The sequence below is a fragment of the Pezoporus occidentalis genome, unplaced genomic scaffold, assembly GCF_034315485.1.
Source record: "Pezoporus occidentalis ecotype Australia unplaced genomic scaffold, CSIRO_AGI_Poc_V1 ctg35, whole genome shotgun sequence".
In the NCBI taxonomy this organism is placed as follows: domain Eukaryota; kingdom Metazoa; phylum Chordata; class Aves; order Psittaciformes; family Psittacidae; genus Pezoporus; species Pezoporus occidentalis.
In genome coordinates this window covers 4,922,667-4,938,407 of record NW_026915483.1, presented here as the reverse complement: position 1 = coordinate 4,938,407, position 15,741 = coordinate 4,922,667, and the positions used below count along the sequence as shown (strand labels likewise).

At 43.1% G+C, this 15,741-nt stretch overlaps 1 protein-coding gene across 21 annotated transcripts in view; it reads left to right on the top strand.

Moving 5' to 3' along the window:
- FOXP1 (forkhead box P1) overlaps positions 1-15,741 on the top strand; it is a 386,145-nt gene that overhangs the window by 272,391 nt on the left and 98,013 nt on the right. For 19 of the 21 annotated variants that reach the window (XM_062630323.1, XM_062630334.1, XM_062630333.1 and 16 more), the window contains one exon: positions 2,002-2,127. The exons of the other annotated variants lie outside the window; for them this stretch is intronic. In XM_062630323.1, the coding sequence (XP_062486307.1) occupies positions 2,002-2,127 (126 nt within the window). The remainder of the gene's footprint in view (positions 1-2,001; positions 2,128-15,741) is intronic. 21 annotated transcript variants of the gene reach the window in all.

The following is a 15,741-nucleotide window of genomic DNA, read 5'->3' as shown; positions in this document are numbered from 1 at the left end:
GCAGAGCCAGTCTTAATAATATATAATGATATGTTGCGCTTGTACTGTATAGCGCTTCTTGTCTGAGCAACTCAGAGTGCTTTACAAGTATTCATTAATTAAATAAGCCATACAACAGCCCTGTTAAGTAGGTGAGTATTTGTTGCCCATCCCCTTAAGCCTTGTAGGTTTTATTTCTGCCCACCCTTGAAGATGTTTTAACAGCTAAATAAGCTAATTCAATAAAAATAACATTTTTTTTTTAACCATTCTTAGCACATTCTGCAGAAGGGTTTCCTTTGTTGCATTGTGTTAATTGCTGGGCTCTAGGTTCTTGACGTTGAACCGATGGAGAGGGTGGTTGTAGATGTGTGTGTGAGCAGAGACGTGCCCTGCCCAGCAACTCCTCACGCCTCTCATGGGGACATGGACCATTGTAGAGATGCTCCCCAAGCACTGAGTTCCAGCCAGTTTGAAGTGTAAAGTCTGACTTCTTCATCACACTGAGCTCTGCTGGAAATCACATCCAGCCTTACAGAGTTTTTGTGATCCAGTGGAGACTTGCTAATGAATCTGAAATGAGGGCTCATTGCCGGAGCATGGTAAGGTCTCTGCGCCCAACTTGCGTTGGTGTGCTGGCCAGCAGCGGTGCTTCTTCAGCCTCTCCATGGGCAGCTGAATGTCCCTTCAAAGTCAAATACAGGCCTAGCCCATAAAATAACAAGGTTTTACTGGGGGTGGCAGATCCGAGTTTGCAGTCCTCGGTGTCAAACCTTTCCCAGCAGTTCTGTGCTAAGATGAGACACTTGCAACTTGGAGAAGCAAGTGAAACCCGAAGCGTATCTGACTCCTTAATTAAATAGGTATTAATTAAATCACTCAGAGAGCATACACAGTAGGAGTGGGGAAGGCTTTTTCCCTCCTTCCGTGTAGGCATCTTGCAAAGGGACTATTTTTCTTGTTTTACATTAATGAAGTCTTCAGCCTTCCCACTTTTCCACCTACGCATGTACTGAACGTCTCCAAGGAGACCAAGGCGGCCCGAGTCCGGTGCTGGTGAATCCTCTGGGAGCAGCGGGCTCAGGTCTCAGCAGCGGAGCCTCAGTGGTGCCACCGCCTGTCTTACTGGGATCATCCTTGTGGTCCCTTGTCTGGGGAGCTAGGGCAGGGCCTTGCCCTTGTACTTCTTTCCCCTTCATCTTCCCTTGTTTTCTTTTCCCCACCTGATGGAGAAATGGGGCCCCACAGAGCTCCAGTGCCCAGGGGCTGTTTTCTCTCACTTTGCACAAAGCATTGCAGTAACTCCCCGCTGTGTGATGCTCTGCTTATGCCTTTATGATCGTATCCTTTTCCTCTCCACCCCGTAAGGCTACGCTGTCCCTTCACTGCTCTGCCTCATCCCTTCTGAGGCCCCACTGCTGGTCCATCACGAGCTCTTAGTGGTTTTGGTGGGCTGAGGTGCTGTCCCTGCTTTTCAATGCATTGACAGTGAATGTTCCTCGCAGCTTCCTCAGCCTTCAGCATGGTACCTCTGGGATTCTCTTCTTGCCACTGGCTCTTCTCTTCCTCCCACCACAGCCTTCCAGAAACTTCCCTGACTTCCTCTGGCTCTCAGGAGAGCAGACAGTGATATATGACTGCCCTCTTCTGTAAACCTGACGTGACCCACTGGAGAAAGAGGAGCATGAAAGCCTTTAGCACAAGAGCCTGCTGGTAGCTAGGAGGACTGTAAGCTGCTCCTGCAGCTACACAAGGTTCCCACCCAGGAGCTGAGCATCAGCTGCTGCTGTTTTCCTCGTAGTCTCCATAGAGTGGAAACCCAGCAGTGGGATATTGCCCCATTGAATGGAAGTGCTGACTTGTCTTTTTTTTTGTGGAAATCAACTGCTTTCCTTAGTGAGGGTGCTTCAGGAGAGGAGTTGTACCCCATGGCCAAGGGTTGCCTTGACCCTAGGTACTGTGCATGTAGCTCCCCACACCCTGTCTGCTGTAAACTCAGTTTTCAAACCTCTTCCCTTGCAGGCTCTCCAGGTAGCACGGCAGCTTCTACTGCAACAGCAGCAGCAGCAGCAACAGCAGCAGCAGCAGCAGCAACAAGTTAGTGGATTAAAGTCTCCGAAGAGGAATGACAAACAGCCAGCCCTTCAGGTAAGGGGAGCCTCTGTGCCTCCCTGAGCAGGCTTGTAAAAGCTGAATAAATACGTCTTCCTTGTGGATGTTGGGATAGGACATTCAGGAGCTTCCTCCTAGTGAAGTCCACAGAGCGGCTGTGGTTGATGTAGGTGGTGTGAGGACCTGTGGTAGGTGAGCTTTAAAATCCCACCACAGCAAATTTACAGATCATGAGCGTACATCTATTAGCATGTGGTAGGGTTGGATCATGACAAAATGGAATAGCTTTTGTTACTGTGTCAGTATGCATGGGAGATTTGCATTAACATTTCTGTTTGATTGCTGTTCCATTTGTAGTCTGCATTCACTCAAACCGATGATTTGCTGTGTCAAGGATATTGGGAAATACTAGGATATCATATCGTCGGTGTATTTTTTCCCCTTTTATTGTCTGCTGATGTATGGACATCTTTAGAAAGAAAATCTAAATATTACCAGGCTTTGTGCTGTTATGAATTCAGAAAGCTAAAACCAGTACAGCATTCCCAAACAGAAGATGTCTGCACACATAGGAGGCTTTGGAGTACGTTTTGCTAGTCTTGCAGGATAAATCACAGGAGTTAAAGACAAGAAAGACCTATTAGGTCATGTATCACATTTTCCTCTTTTTTTCTTCTTTTGCTATTATAGTGGTAGAAATCCCAAGTGGTGGGTAGGACCGCTATTATTTTCCTTCAGATGGTTTTCCATAACAAAGCACACGCTCAGGAACTTTCCACTTTAATTCCATCCTCTTGCTCCAAGTAATACTGCTTGTATAAATACTGAGTCAGTCCCTTGCCTTGCCTCGTGTTCACACTCCTCAAACATCTGAGATACTAACATGTACTTGCCAGTTTTGGCAAATTATATGTATCTAGTTCTTTATGTGTTTCGTAAACCGGCACTTCCAGACCCTTGACCACTTTGCTGGGTTGCAGCTGGTTATTGCTTTTATTACTGCTCTCTTTGCAATTGCAGCGTGTCACTGTATTTTTGATAATAAGTTCCTGAATACAGCAGTTCAGCTGCAGTCACACAAAGCCCTGTAGCTGGGACATTTATCTTATCTCGTTCTTCTATATCTGATGCTTCAGCCTCTGTAGCCCCAAATTCTTTCTGCTTTTTTTCTCTTTTCCGTTGTTGTCATAGCACGTTGTCAAACTCATGTCTGTTTTGCTCTTTCTATTTTTTTTTTCTAGTTTGATATACTATCACCATGAGTTCTCTGACAGCATTGCTGCTTCTCTTGCCTTTTATATGTGCTTCAGATTATTTTTCCCCAAAAGTATGGATCCTGGGCGCTTTAAATATGTAGTAGAATGTGAAAGGTAAAGCCAACATCACTAAAGGCCTTGACAGTAAAGTTAGAGGACCCCATCCTGCAGTTCTTACCCAAATAAAGCTGACAGGCACTTCAAGGGGAGTTTTGCCTGAGTGAGGAATAGCCATTAACTGCAGCCCTTGGCCCAGCATGGGCAACTTCTCGCTTTTGTGTAGTGATTTCATCTTCAAAGCATTTTGCAAATACTAATCTCCAAAACACCCCCACAAGGAAAGTCTGATAAGTAAGTAGCATTATCCCAGTTCTGGACTGGGAAACTGAGGGAAGCAGGTTAAGTGACTTGCTTAGGATCACAGAGGGAATTTGGTTTAGAGGTAGGATTAAGATTCATGAGTTCCTGGCTCCCACCCCCGTGCTCAGGCTGCTGGACAACACCTCACACTTTATGGCCGAGCCATTATTCTTTTGGAAAGTATGAAGCATTTTGTCATTGGGCAAATATACGTTTTATTGGCAGTGTAGAGCACCATAATCCAGAGCGTTACATTAATGCTTTCAAAAATATTTTATTTGGTAAATCCATAGCTGATCCATATGCCTTTTAATAGACTCTTCCACTGGGGACATTTTTAATGAGAGATTGTGCTGGCTAGGTCCAGTGTCAGGTACTAAAAGAAGTGCTTTGTTGTGCAGATGTCTTAAGAATAGCTCCAGAGGATGAAATATGACTGTGTTGACCTTTCAGCTGTGAGCTTATTTGTCAGGATTCAAATAAGTTGAAAGGATCAAACCAAACAGTTTCCGTAGTCAGACTGGGAATTGTGTTGCAGAGGTCAACAATGAAGGCCACATCGCAGATTCCATAACATAGACAATTGTTGGTACGTATTAAAGTACTGGAGCAGCTCCTGCAGTCAGAGACACAATTAAAATTCTAATTTATTAATGTATACAGAGAGCTGGCCCAGCCTGTCACTCACTAATTCAAATGACTGCCCAGTCTTTTTTTTTTCCTATCCCTTCCTCACTCCTGGTGCTTTTGCAGTCTTAAACGTACTGGAAGTCCTCTTGAATGTAACAGACACTGAGCACATCCCTGCAATGAAAATCTGTGGCTGAAAGAAAACGGTGGCGCTGGGGGTAGAATTTGTGAGTAAAACTGCACCCACACAAGCACCCACAGCCCTTGGAGTTGGATGGCACCGCACCGACGAGGCAATACCCATTGCTGACAGCACACAGAATAAATGCTGAGGGAGGTGGAAATATGCCCGTTTTCTGAAAGTTTGCTTAAATAATGAACCGAGTCATCTTTGCACTTAGTTTATAAATAGAGATGTCTCATTCGATAGCCACAGTGATTAGCAGTTACCTGTTGTTTTTCTTTCTGGCAGGCAGACTTTGTGTATAACAAGAGTACTGCAGACATTGCTTAGCTCTGCTGTGCTTGGTGAAGGCCCTGGTGAAGAGCTCCCTAACATGAGTGCTGGGAGCTGTGTTGGCATGACACAGGTGGAGGGGAAGGGATGCTGTTCACCCAGGGTGCTAGTTCTCCTTATCAGATGCTCTGTGGCCCTGCCCAAGAGGGGAGGCTGGTTTGGTTCCGCGCAGGGCTGGAATAGCTCCATGTTAGGCTCAGCACTTTAATGTCGGCTGGCAGGTTTGTCAGATAAACCCCACTACCATAAGCAGGTATGGAAAATTCATCTACTAAACACTGTATACCTAATCTGTAATCATCTTGGGGATCATATCCTGTATTCCTTCTTTATTCACTGATCAAATAGCCACAGTACCTAAATAGATCCCGGCATCCCGTGGCCACACTGGGGCACGGGGACTTCAAAAACGTCTACATGACAGTGGGCTCCACTTTCGTCTTTGGGGTCTCTTGACCTTGTTAATTCTACCTGGTGACCTGATTTTAGCAGATTTTGACATATTCAGTGTATAAGAAGTTGGACATGGGAGTGGAGATGTGCTGATAGCTGAAAGTAAATAAATCTCCAGATACCCGATGACTCACATTTTGAGCCTATCTCGCACTGCCGTGCTTTACATTTGGCAGTGACCTCCGGTTTCACAGCCTGATGACACAAACAAAAGAAAATTGGAAGTTAAGGAATGGATTTAGTAACCAGCAGTTGGGAAAAGAGCATAAAAAAAAAAATACATCATCCCTGCAAAAATTACTGGAAGTGAAAAAAAAAACCCTAAAGCCTGTTTGGTAATATATTTGCCATAGACATTGGATTTCCTTAAGTCTATGAAACAAATAATTTAACAGGCCAGGTACGCTCAGGATTTTGAAAATGTGCACATTTTTCCTGGCCAAGATAGATATATCTTTGTATTAATAGATGTATTGATTAAAATTTGCAGCTTTAATTGCTGATGCTCCTAACGATTATTCATTTTGGTTCTTTAAGCATTTTAGTTGCTGGCAAGAGCACACAGATTGGAAACAAATCAAGAGACACATTTTCTCCCAAGAAAGTAAAAGTGCATGTGTGTTTTGGCAATACTAAAAATACAGTTTTTTCAAAGACGTAAATGTTGCATTGAGCTGAAAGTTGGATACCGGACTGAAAACAGATTTAGGACGTCCAGAGTCAGTATCTTGCAATTGAAACCCATCACTTGACTTTTTCATGGGATTAAAATGAGGTTCATTGTATGATAGTGAATCTGTGTGTGTTTGGAGAGAAGAAACAATGAAATTACAAAGATGGAAACTTTTGGTTTCAGTTGACAAAACAGGAAATAAATCTTCCTTTTAATTCATGGCCAGGGAAAGAATTTGGGTTTGGTTTAGATTTTTGGGGAAAGACTGAGGGAGGCTGAGAGGACAGAGCTGTCCTTGCCTTTGCATACCGCTGCTTTTTAAAGCAGCCTTTTGGCTGGGCTTTTGTAGAATTCAGTTTGCATGCTGTGTTATCTTACTATTTCTTTCCAGTATCTTGAGAGATAGAAAAGGGCAAGATTTAAAAATCACTGTTGCTTGATGTTGGGGGCAATTATTGTCCGTTTTTATGAAATTAGGAATCATTAGCTCAACAACATCAGAAACACTGAAAGGTGAAGGGAAGGGTGTTCTCTGTTTCGCTTGGAGCACACAAGTACCAGGTTATGTGGTCTTGGGCTTTACACGCAGGGCACCTTTTTTACATGGTGGTAAATTTAACAACTGAAAGAGAACTAATGTCTCAGCAGATAATTTGGGAGGGGAAGTGAATTTGCAAGTGTGTTTATTCCATTTGTATGAGTATCTCTCTGTTTCACTCTTGAACATGGGAGTTGGTCTGAATAAGGCCTCAGCCAAGCCAATGGGAATGTTGCCACCAACTCCAGTTGGGCTGAGATTTCACTTCTGCAGGGTTTAAATAGTTCACCTATGAAAATTGCACATGAATCCTTAACTTTTACTTCTGACTTTGGAAATCAAGCAAAGTGACTGTTGCTGGTTTCTCCCAAAAGACCCGTAATTCTTTCAGCCCATAGACCAATTATAGGTGTTAGTCAGTGCCTGTGAAGTGCAGATCTCATCCACCCCACAGACAGGACAAAACCTGAATCAGCTTTTTTTCACATGATCAGCTTGAAAATTTTGATACTAAAGATTCTTTTTTTTTTTTTTTTTTCAGTGAACCCTGCGGGCCTTCTTTTGCTGTCCTTTTACATACTTGTTAAAGCCTTTAATATTCAGGTTTAGCAGCTTTCCAGACCGAGCAGAAAGGTGACAAAAGCAGGTTTTCTCCTCTTGAAAGAAGTCTGTGATTGTCCTGTAATTATATGATTCCCAAAAAACATGGCTTCTAGGAAAATACCAGTATATTGGGAGAGCTGGCAGTGTGAGGAACTGTCAGCAAATGTGATTATTCTCATTTTATAGCTGTGTAAACCCCGCCAGAGAGGTACTAAGTGACTTGCCCAAGGTCAGAGAGCTGTGTTAAGGTGTGTAGCTCCCTCTGGGGTATTTGGGACTTTAGGCATCTGCCATGTTATAAAGGAGTCGGTCCTGAGGGGCAAAACGGAAAGTAGGAGCCAGGATCCCTCATTTCCAGCCCTGTGTCTCGTTAGAGCACCCCCAGTGTAATTTTGCAGCAGGTTTACTGCTTTGCCATGAAGCATTTAGAGAACAGGTTTGTAAAAGCTGTGCGTTCTGCCCATGTTGGGAGCGGGGCCATGGGGCTGGCTGGGCCCCACTCCGGCCGTGTGTTACCCACCTCGGGGAAGGGGAAAACAAATGAAACCTTCCTGACTGGTCAGAAATGTGTAAATTGCTGACAAAATGACACATGTAATTAAGAGCGCTCCTGCCATTTTACCTTGTGGTTTACACCTACAGTGTTGAAAAAAGAGAGTGACTCCCACCTTGCTAATTACCATTATCACTGAAATGGTAGGGTTTGAGTCATTAGTTCCATGTGCATTTAATTAGAGGAAGGCTGAAATTGGATTTAACTTATTACTTTTTCATGGATCACTTTCTTGTCATCACTTCAAATTGGATTGCAGCCCCAGGTAACTAATTATGAGCGCCACAGGATCAAGAGTGAAAAAAAGGTAATTAGGAATAACACTGTTGGACCCTTGCTGGTAGTCCACTTGTGCTTGGGAAGAAATGAGAGCGGTATTTTGTAGTATTACAGATTAGGGAGTTAAAGGTATGCACTGCAGCTAGGAATCTTGGGAGACTGCCCCCTCCTATAGTGGTTTATATGATGTACAGCTGGGTTGAAGATGTTATAGCGACGTGGTTCCACAATCAGCTCCTTAATACCCAGATTAAACTTGTAAAAGCAACAGATCGGTTGTAGGCATGAGGCATCTCAACAACCGGGCAGTCAGGGTTCTGACGCATGTGGTGACACCAGCGCTGTCGAGGCACTCCTGAGCCATGGTATGGAGCGGTTTAAAGTACAGCGAGCAAGAATTGATAACAAATTAATGAACATATTAATGATCCAAAAAGATCGTCCATATCCGACAGGGAGACGTATCAGTCGGGAGAGCAGCGGCGAGGGTGATGATGTGTATGTCAGGAATTTAGCTCTCGCTTCTGCAGTGATAAGATCAGGATGTTGCTTCTCTTTTGTTTGCTGGAGAGGTTTCTTTTTGTTTTGCTCTTTGTGGGGAAGGCTTGCTTGGTTTGGCCCCTTTTTTTTCCCCCTTTTTTTTTTATCTCGGCGATAGGATTGCCAAGTTCTGCTTTCTTCAGAAAATCCTTTAAAACAAATTGTTTTATTTCCATGTGCAGAACAGAGTTCAGAACTGCAAGTAATCAATTTTATTGACACAGTCTGGAAAAAAATGTTGATGAGAGTTCAAGGATGTGAAAAGATTGAAATTTCAAAGTATCCAACACCAAGCATAGGAAAATTTCAGAAGTAGTTTCGTTAAGCAAAGAAATCTATTGTGTAAGAGGAAAGTCTGCTCTAGGAGCTAACGATACTACAAGGAGGTTGCAGCAGCTGATTTTTTTTGCCTTTAGAAAAGGAAAAGTTTCTTCATTTCTCATAGTAGTGAATCACAGTTCAAAGCTAGCGCAGTTTCCTTAAGTTGTTTAAAATGGCTTTTAATGCTCTGTTAATGTAGGCAAATATTTGTGACTCAGTGTTGGGTAAGTGATGCTTGCTCATTATTTCCTGATGCAAGCAAAGTGTAGGAAATGATGTGAACACCATGCAGAGATGCTAAATAGACTTAAGAGTAACAAAATTCAGTTACGGAAATTAAGTCGTTCTCATTTACTTGACGTTACAAAATGAATCTAGAGATTAGAAGGTATTACCTTTAATATAGAAAAAAAAAAAGGAGAATCTCCTTTAATACATTTCAAATTGATTTACATTTTTTATACATAATATTCATCTGTGGTTGAAAAGGGGGCAACCTAAGGTCGAGTGATGTAGTGTTTCCATTTTTCCATATGAGTCTTACTGTGTGTGATAAAAGCAAACTCCTTTATTTTGTCAGTCTGCAGGAATTTCTGATGAAGTGCAGGGGTCACTTTTCTGTCAATTTGAGTAGGCAGCATTTTTGAACTACTGTTTCCCACCCCCCCCACCCCCCCTTCAAGCCGTGGCCCTGATCTGACACACGCATGCACACACACACACACGCTTAGAGTGCTGCAATCTGCAACTTATTAGTGCGCAGTGCTGGAGCCTGTCCAGTGGTTAGAAAATTTCCTGAAGCCTGGAATAACAGCAGTGGGTGCAAGTGCCATCGAACAGAAGTGACAATGAGGGGCAGTCCGGCCTGCCTGGCGAAACGCCCAGGCTGGAAAACCAGCTGAGATAGTCAAATGCAGGAAGATTGACGCGGTGCATCTGGGAAATGCTCAGAAAGTTGGGTTCTTGAAAAAATTACCTTCTGTGATCGTAAGACATCATCTGTTTTCCTACAGAGATTGTTTATAACAGGGTTTTCAAGCACTTGTCAAATAACCAGGAGTTCAGGAAACAGGCTAAAAATCTCTTACCGTTCAGATGAGTCCTGGTGTCGTTGGAAAAAAACAAACTCTTGTCGTAGAGATCTGCAGCTTCCCAAGTCAAAGGGTACCTGGGACAAGGAGAAGAGGAGAGCATTAGTGAAAAGCGAGTGCTTGTGGAGCACGGGCTGTAGATGGGGAAGGTGGGATGCTGGGGTGATGCGCGTAGCGATGTCACTATGGGAGTCGCAAGGTGAAGTCATACTTAGTAACTGGTTTTTGTGTTTCTCTGCTTTTGTTACTTAGCTGTGATATCATAGGCAAAATATTATAAACATATCATGGCTATAGCTTGCTTGTGTAACAAAAGATCAGGAACTTTTATTAAGTTTGTTTTCCTTGTCATATTGTAAAAATTTATTATGTGTACTGTGTATATTAGAAACAGATTTGGGTAATTCTGTCTAAATGAAGTCATCCCAGCTATTTCCAGACTGTCTGTTTTTGGTTGTGAATAATTTTCATACATCAGATGGTTGTCATATTTAGTAGCTCTCTACATTTTAAATAGGACATATCCCATTTTGAACTTCCATGGACTTGAGCCGCCTATAATGCTGAAGGCTGCTTTGTTGCAGGAGTATTTTGAAGTACAGCCTGTGGCAGGGCAGGGCAGAGCTGGACCAGTGCAGGAGGAAGGAGTCCCTCGCCTTTCTGCATCAAAATCACAGATTTTCAACAACTGCATTAGTACTTGTGGCTTTCAGCAGCACGCGCTGGGGAAGAGCTGCCAGATACCTATTTCAGCTTGTCCCTTTGTGTTCACACTTCGCCACAAGTATGTTAGAAAGAAAAAAAAAACCACTAAAGTACTGCGTATTGAAAATCTCCTCCGATAAAAGCAATCTCTTCTCTCAAAGAATGCATGCTTCTTCCTTTCTTAACAGAAGTGCGAAAGAAGTTAATGTTTAAATGTTTAATGTTTAAATTTAAATCATACGCACATCTACATAGCAGCTAAGTTACTGTGACTTTCTCGTTTTTATATCCTCAAGGCAAAGTTTCTGTAGTCAGCATAGGGGAGCTCTGGTGCTCCTCATGCACTGACCGAATGTGCACTTGGAGGAAGCTGCAGTGATGATCACAGAGTAGAATTTTGCCCTAAAACCATCAACTTTGTCAGAAATACTTGAATTGCAGATATTTGGTTAAAAAGAAAGTAAAAAATGAAAAGCAGGAGGAAAAGGGAGAAGGCAGTTTGATCTAGCTTGCTTGAGTGGAGGAGAGCAGCTGTTTGCCTCATGTGCTTGAATCTCTAGAGCTAATATTGAAGTTTCAGGGCAACAAGTGCAACATAACAGAATAAGTAGAAACTAAACCCAGGGAGACAATTGGAAATGCCGCTTGGATGTGGCTTTTGAGCTTGACAGTTTTACAGCTGTGTCGTCTGGTTGGCAAAATATTTTGTGGTGTGTGCAAAGAAGAGGCTGCTGCATTGCTGAAATGTTTTTATTTTCCTGATAAGTGTAATCTGCATTTATAAGTTACTGATCTATTTAAGGTGTAACATTAATGGCACATAATCTCATTTCTTCGAAAGCGTAGAAAATGAAAGTAGACTGAAGGCACAAGAAAGAAATGTACTATGTGTCAGGATGAAGTTCGATGAAGCATGGAGAAGATGGAATAGATTATTAAATAAACTTTGAGAGGAGATGGAAAAGGCACCGAAATATCTCATTTTGAAAGGAATTAGTTTACTTGATTATATGCAACTGTATCACACTCAGGAAAGTATAAGACAAATGAAAGCAAAACAAAATTTAATTGAGCTATTATTTTGCAGACTTTGGCTCCGTTTCAGACAGCCTAATCAAATTGCGCTTTGCTCAAATAACTAATGTTAAATGCAGTCTACCAACAGATGTTTAAACAGAGACTAATTGGAAAATCTACATCCTGGGTTTAGCTTGTCTAGCTGAAAAAGTTTTGAGATGCATTTGGAAGCGAGGTGGGAAGATGATGGTTGAAGCTCAGGTAGTGATGGGCGTCAGAGCGCGGTGTAAGGAGGCAGCGGTGCCTCTGCCGGAGCTGCCAAGGTCACCAGTGCCATAGCTTTATACCATCTGGCCCTCAGAAGATTGTCCTCCGTCATGTTTTATCATGGGAGTCATGTTGCAGCTCTATAGCTCATGCCAGCAAGCATCAAGTACATAATGTGGTGGAGCACGTGGGCTGAGGGTCTTTAAAGCCTTACATGTGACTATCAAAGCTCAGCCCTTTCTTGCCAGTTGTGTCACTTAGGCATTTTTTAAGCAGCACAGATTCAAATAATACGTTGCTGTGTTTTCAGTTATTAACCTGTGTGGCATATCTCAACATTGAGCCTTTTACGACACATCTGTGCAACCACATGGGCCTCTTGGATGGGTTGCAGCATGGGGTTGAACAGCTTGGGACAGATTTGCCCTGGGTTTAAGTGACAACTATCCAGGGAGTCTGCTGGAGTTAAGGGATCCCACTGAGCTGGGTATAGCTTCCTACCTCTTAATTTTCTTTCCAATCAGTTTTTCACCAAGTCACTTCAGGCGTACCAGGGTGATCAGTCCTGGTTTGCCTAGCAGCATTCCACTGTGATTTCTTGGTCAGGTGTTTGGGTTTGTGCACTTTGTGGCCCATCAGGACCTTGGGCTGATGAGTTGCTCACAATTTCTGTTCCAGGGTTTGAGTGGGGTCACTTTGTGTTGTGCAGGTGCAGTGCACATTTCCGCATTTACTGTGGGAAATGTCTATCCCAAGGACTTCGTTGTCACAGGGAATTGTGTTTTGTTCATTTGGACAGCTTTTGTTAAGAAACCGATTTTTTAGCTGTAGATGAAGCAAAAGGCAAATATCAGTAACCTTGTGAAAAGAAATCCCGTCTGTCGTTGGAAAAAGACCCCAGCAACAAGTAGAAATGCTTTGGCTGACTCTTAATATCTCAGAAACACCCAGAACAAACCTGTTGGGAGATGCCAGCTACCACCAGCCTAGCCTGTTGGTTCATGGCCACATTGCAAATTTAGTAGTTTTAATGTTGTTGGGTTTGCTTGCAAGAATAAATGTGTAAAGAGACCTGTCTGCTGAATGATGGGTCACCGTTGTCACTGTCATGTTAATTGATGAACCTTGCATGTCCATCCCAGCATGAGCTCTGCTTGGGCCAGGGCAGCAGGCTATCTCCCTAAGCTGAGTTCTAACCCATGCCTTCATTTCGTGTGGTATTCTTCATGGGATGGTTATGCTGGAATAAGAGTGAGGTCCTTATTGGTAAGCAATGCCCCATCCATGGCAGTGCTCAGGACCAGGTTGGGACGGGGCTTGGAGCAACCTGCTGTAGTGGAACGTGTCCCTGCCCATGGCAGGGGGGTTGGAACTGGATGAGCTTTAAGGTCTTTTCAAAACCAAATCATTCTGTGATTCTGTGATCCACAAAGTGTATTAGAGAGGTCCTTCTGGCTCTCACAAAGGTTTGTCCACTGTTGTCTCAGAGCAGTAGCTCCTCAAGATAGTGCTGGTGTTGTACAGGCTTCGTAGCCAGTATGTAATGGGAGTGTAAAAAAAAAAAGATACGCGCATATATATATATATTTCTAAATGTAACTATTGGAACCCTGCAAAAGACAGATTATATTTTATGGCTTGTAAACATCAGAGTAGATATTTCAGGAGAACTACAGACAGCTGCAATTTTGTGAATGTGCACAAATTACTTGGAAAACAAATATTCCTCTGCCTACACAACTGTATTCACAACCAAGGACCAGAATGCCTTTTGCATGATGCTCAGGCCTTGTTCTGTGAAATATAATAATGCTCAAATGAAGAAAATGTGATTTAAAAGTGAAGTCAGAATTAATACTCGCTGTGAAAACCTGTATGACTGACTGAGGTGCTGGCACAAGAGTGGATAAACCACTTTAGGAAAAATGAGAACTAACTGAGGCATTTATCCATACTCAGATCAAGAGCTGAACGCTCAGACTTCTGTAGTAAGATGAATATGCCTGTATCTTCCAGAGGTGCCACATGCTGCCTGTGCAATCCTAGACAGCAAACATTCAGTTGGATTTGATGGTTAGAGGTATGCAGGGCTGTGTCCAGTCCCCTGTGGGGAAGGGGGTGCGAGAAGGAGGTGGGGATATCTTACCTGGCCCTTTCCTTCCCAGTTATCTACACCCAGGTGGATTTGCAGAATGCCACCAAGCTGTTGTTTGCATCTCTTAATTGTGTGCTGGCAGTTCCTTGTTTGTCCGTTTGCTGTGTGATAAGGGGTTTTTACAGGGAAGTATGAGTAACGGGAGAGGAGGCAAAAAAAATTCCCAAAAGTAAAAACAAGGCCAAGCGAGAAGGAGTAAAGCACAAGTTGGCAAGAGCCAAAGGCCTGGCATTGATTTTACTTTCAACTTCTGTGTTTATTCAAAGGCTGTGGATACAGGTTAACTTCCTTTGCTCAATATTTATTGCTGTGTTACTTGTCTTAAACTGGAACAATGAGCACTTTGTTGATAGGGTTAAGAGCCTGTCCCATTTTACTCGGTCTCCTGCATCTCTCTCTCTGTCTGCAGGTTTTAAGCAGTTTATTTTAATTTCAGATTTCCAACCCTCCATCGTGAATTGCTGCTGTGCCACCAGCAGCAACACTTGAGGGACTATTGTTAGTCTGTTCAAAGTGGGGGGAGCACGCAGCAGAGCCCTGAGCGTCTGTGAAACTCAACCTTCCTTGATGGTATTACACCTTGCAGATTCAGAGCAGGATAAACATTTTAAAGGAGAGGGGAAATATCAAATAGGTTATTTTTCATCAGAAAAGGTTGTAGAAATTTCCTGCATGAGAATTAAAAATAGGAGGGCGAAAAAGCCGTGATGGCACTGGTTACCCTTCTGTTTGACAGCCATCAGAGATGCTGTTCAGATCAATTCATAGGAGAGTGAGTATCTCCTTACCATGAACCACACTAACCCTTGAGCAGACAGCTGAGCAGAAAATCAGTAAAGTCACAGTGTGGTGAATGACTTCACTGATTTCACCCTAATTTATTGATGGCAACGATTCTGGTGCCATTAGGAATGGACACATCCTGGGCAGTCTCCCAGTGTTTGGAAGGCACCCCCAAGGTATTGGGGATTTCTATCTGGAATAGAAACATTAATATAATGCAGAACAGAGTTAAGGTTTTTAAATCCTCTCGTCGGCAGCTGGCACTACAAGGGGAGGTATGTTTATGACTTCCATCAGTGTTATTTTTTCACTTGGGCTTGTTGCTTGGAAAGCGTGCTCATTTTGAGTCCTTCACTCAGCTGCATCTACCCAGAAGAAAAACAAACCCATTTCTCTTCAGAGAGAGCGGGCAGTGGACACATCAGAGCAGCAGGGCCAGCTGCAAAGTTGTGGTGGAGCTTTGTTGCTAATTCTGCAGGAGGGAGCAGAGGGGACCACCCTGTCCTAAAAAAATAAGAGAAGGAAAGGGAAAGAAAAACAGAACAGAAATAGAAAAAACACTTTTCAGTTTGAAACTTTGATTTTGTTGAAGAAAAAGCAAACTGAAAGAAAAAAAGGCAGCAAACAGCCTTACCCTTGCACAGGATGCTAGAATAATTACTGGGGCAGTTTTTCCATCCCTGGTTGCTTTTGCCTCACACCTGTAGGAGGCCCATTCTTGTGCTTCTGTGCTTTGCCACCAGAGTACTTTTATTTGAAAACACGAGGAAATTCAATTTCCTAACACGCTTCTCAAGTCAGGGCAGTTACGGCACTAGAAGAGTTGCAAATGGCTCATGTGTGAACAGTTTAGGATGGAGCTATTCGTACGGGGCCATGCTGAGGTGCGGGAAAAGGAAGGTAATTGTA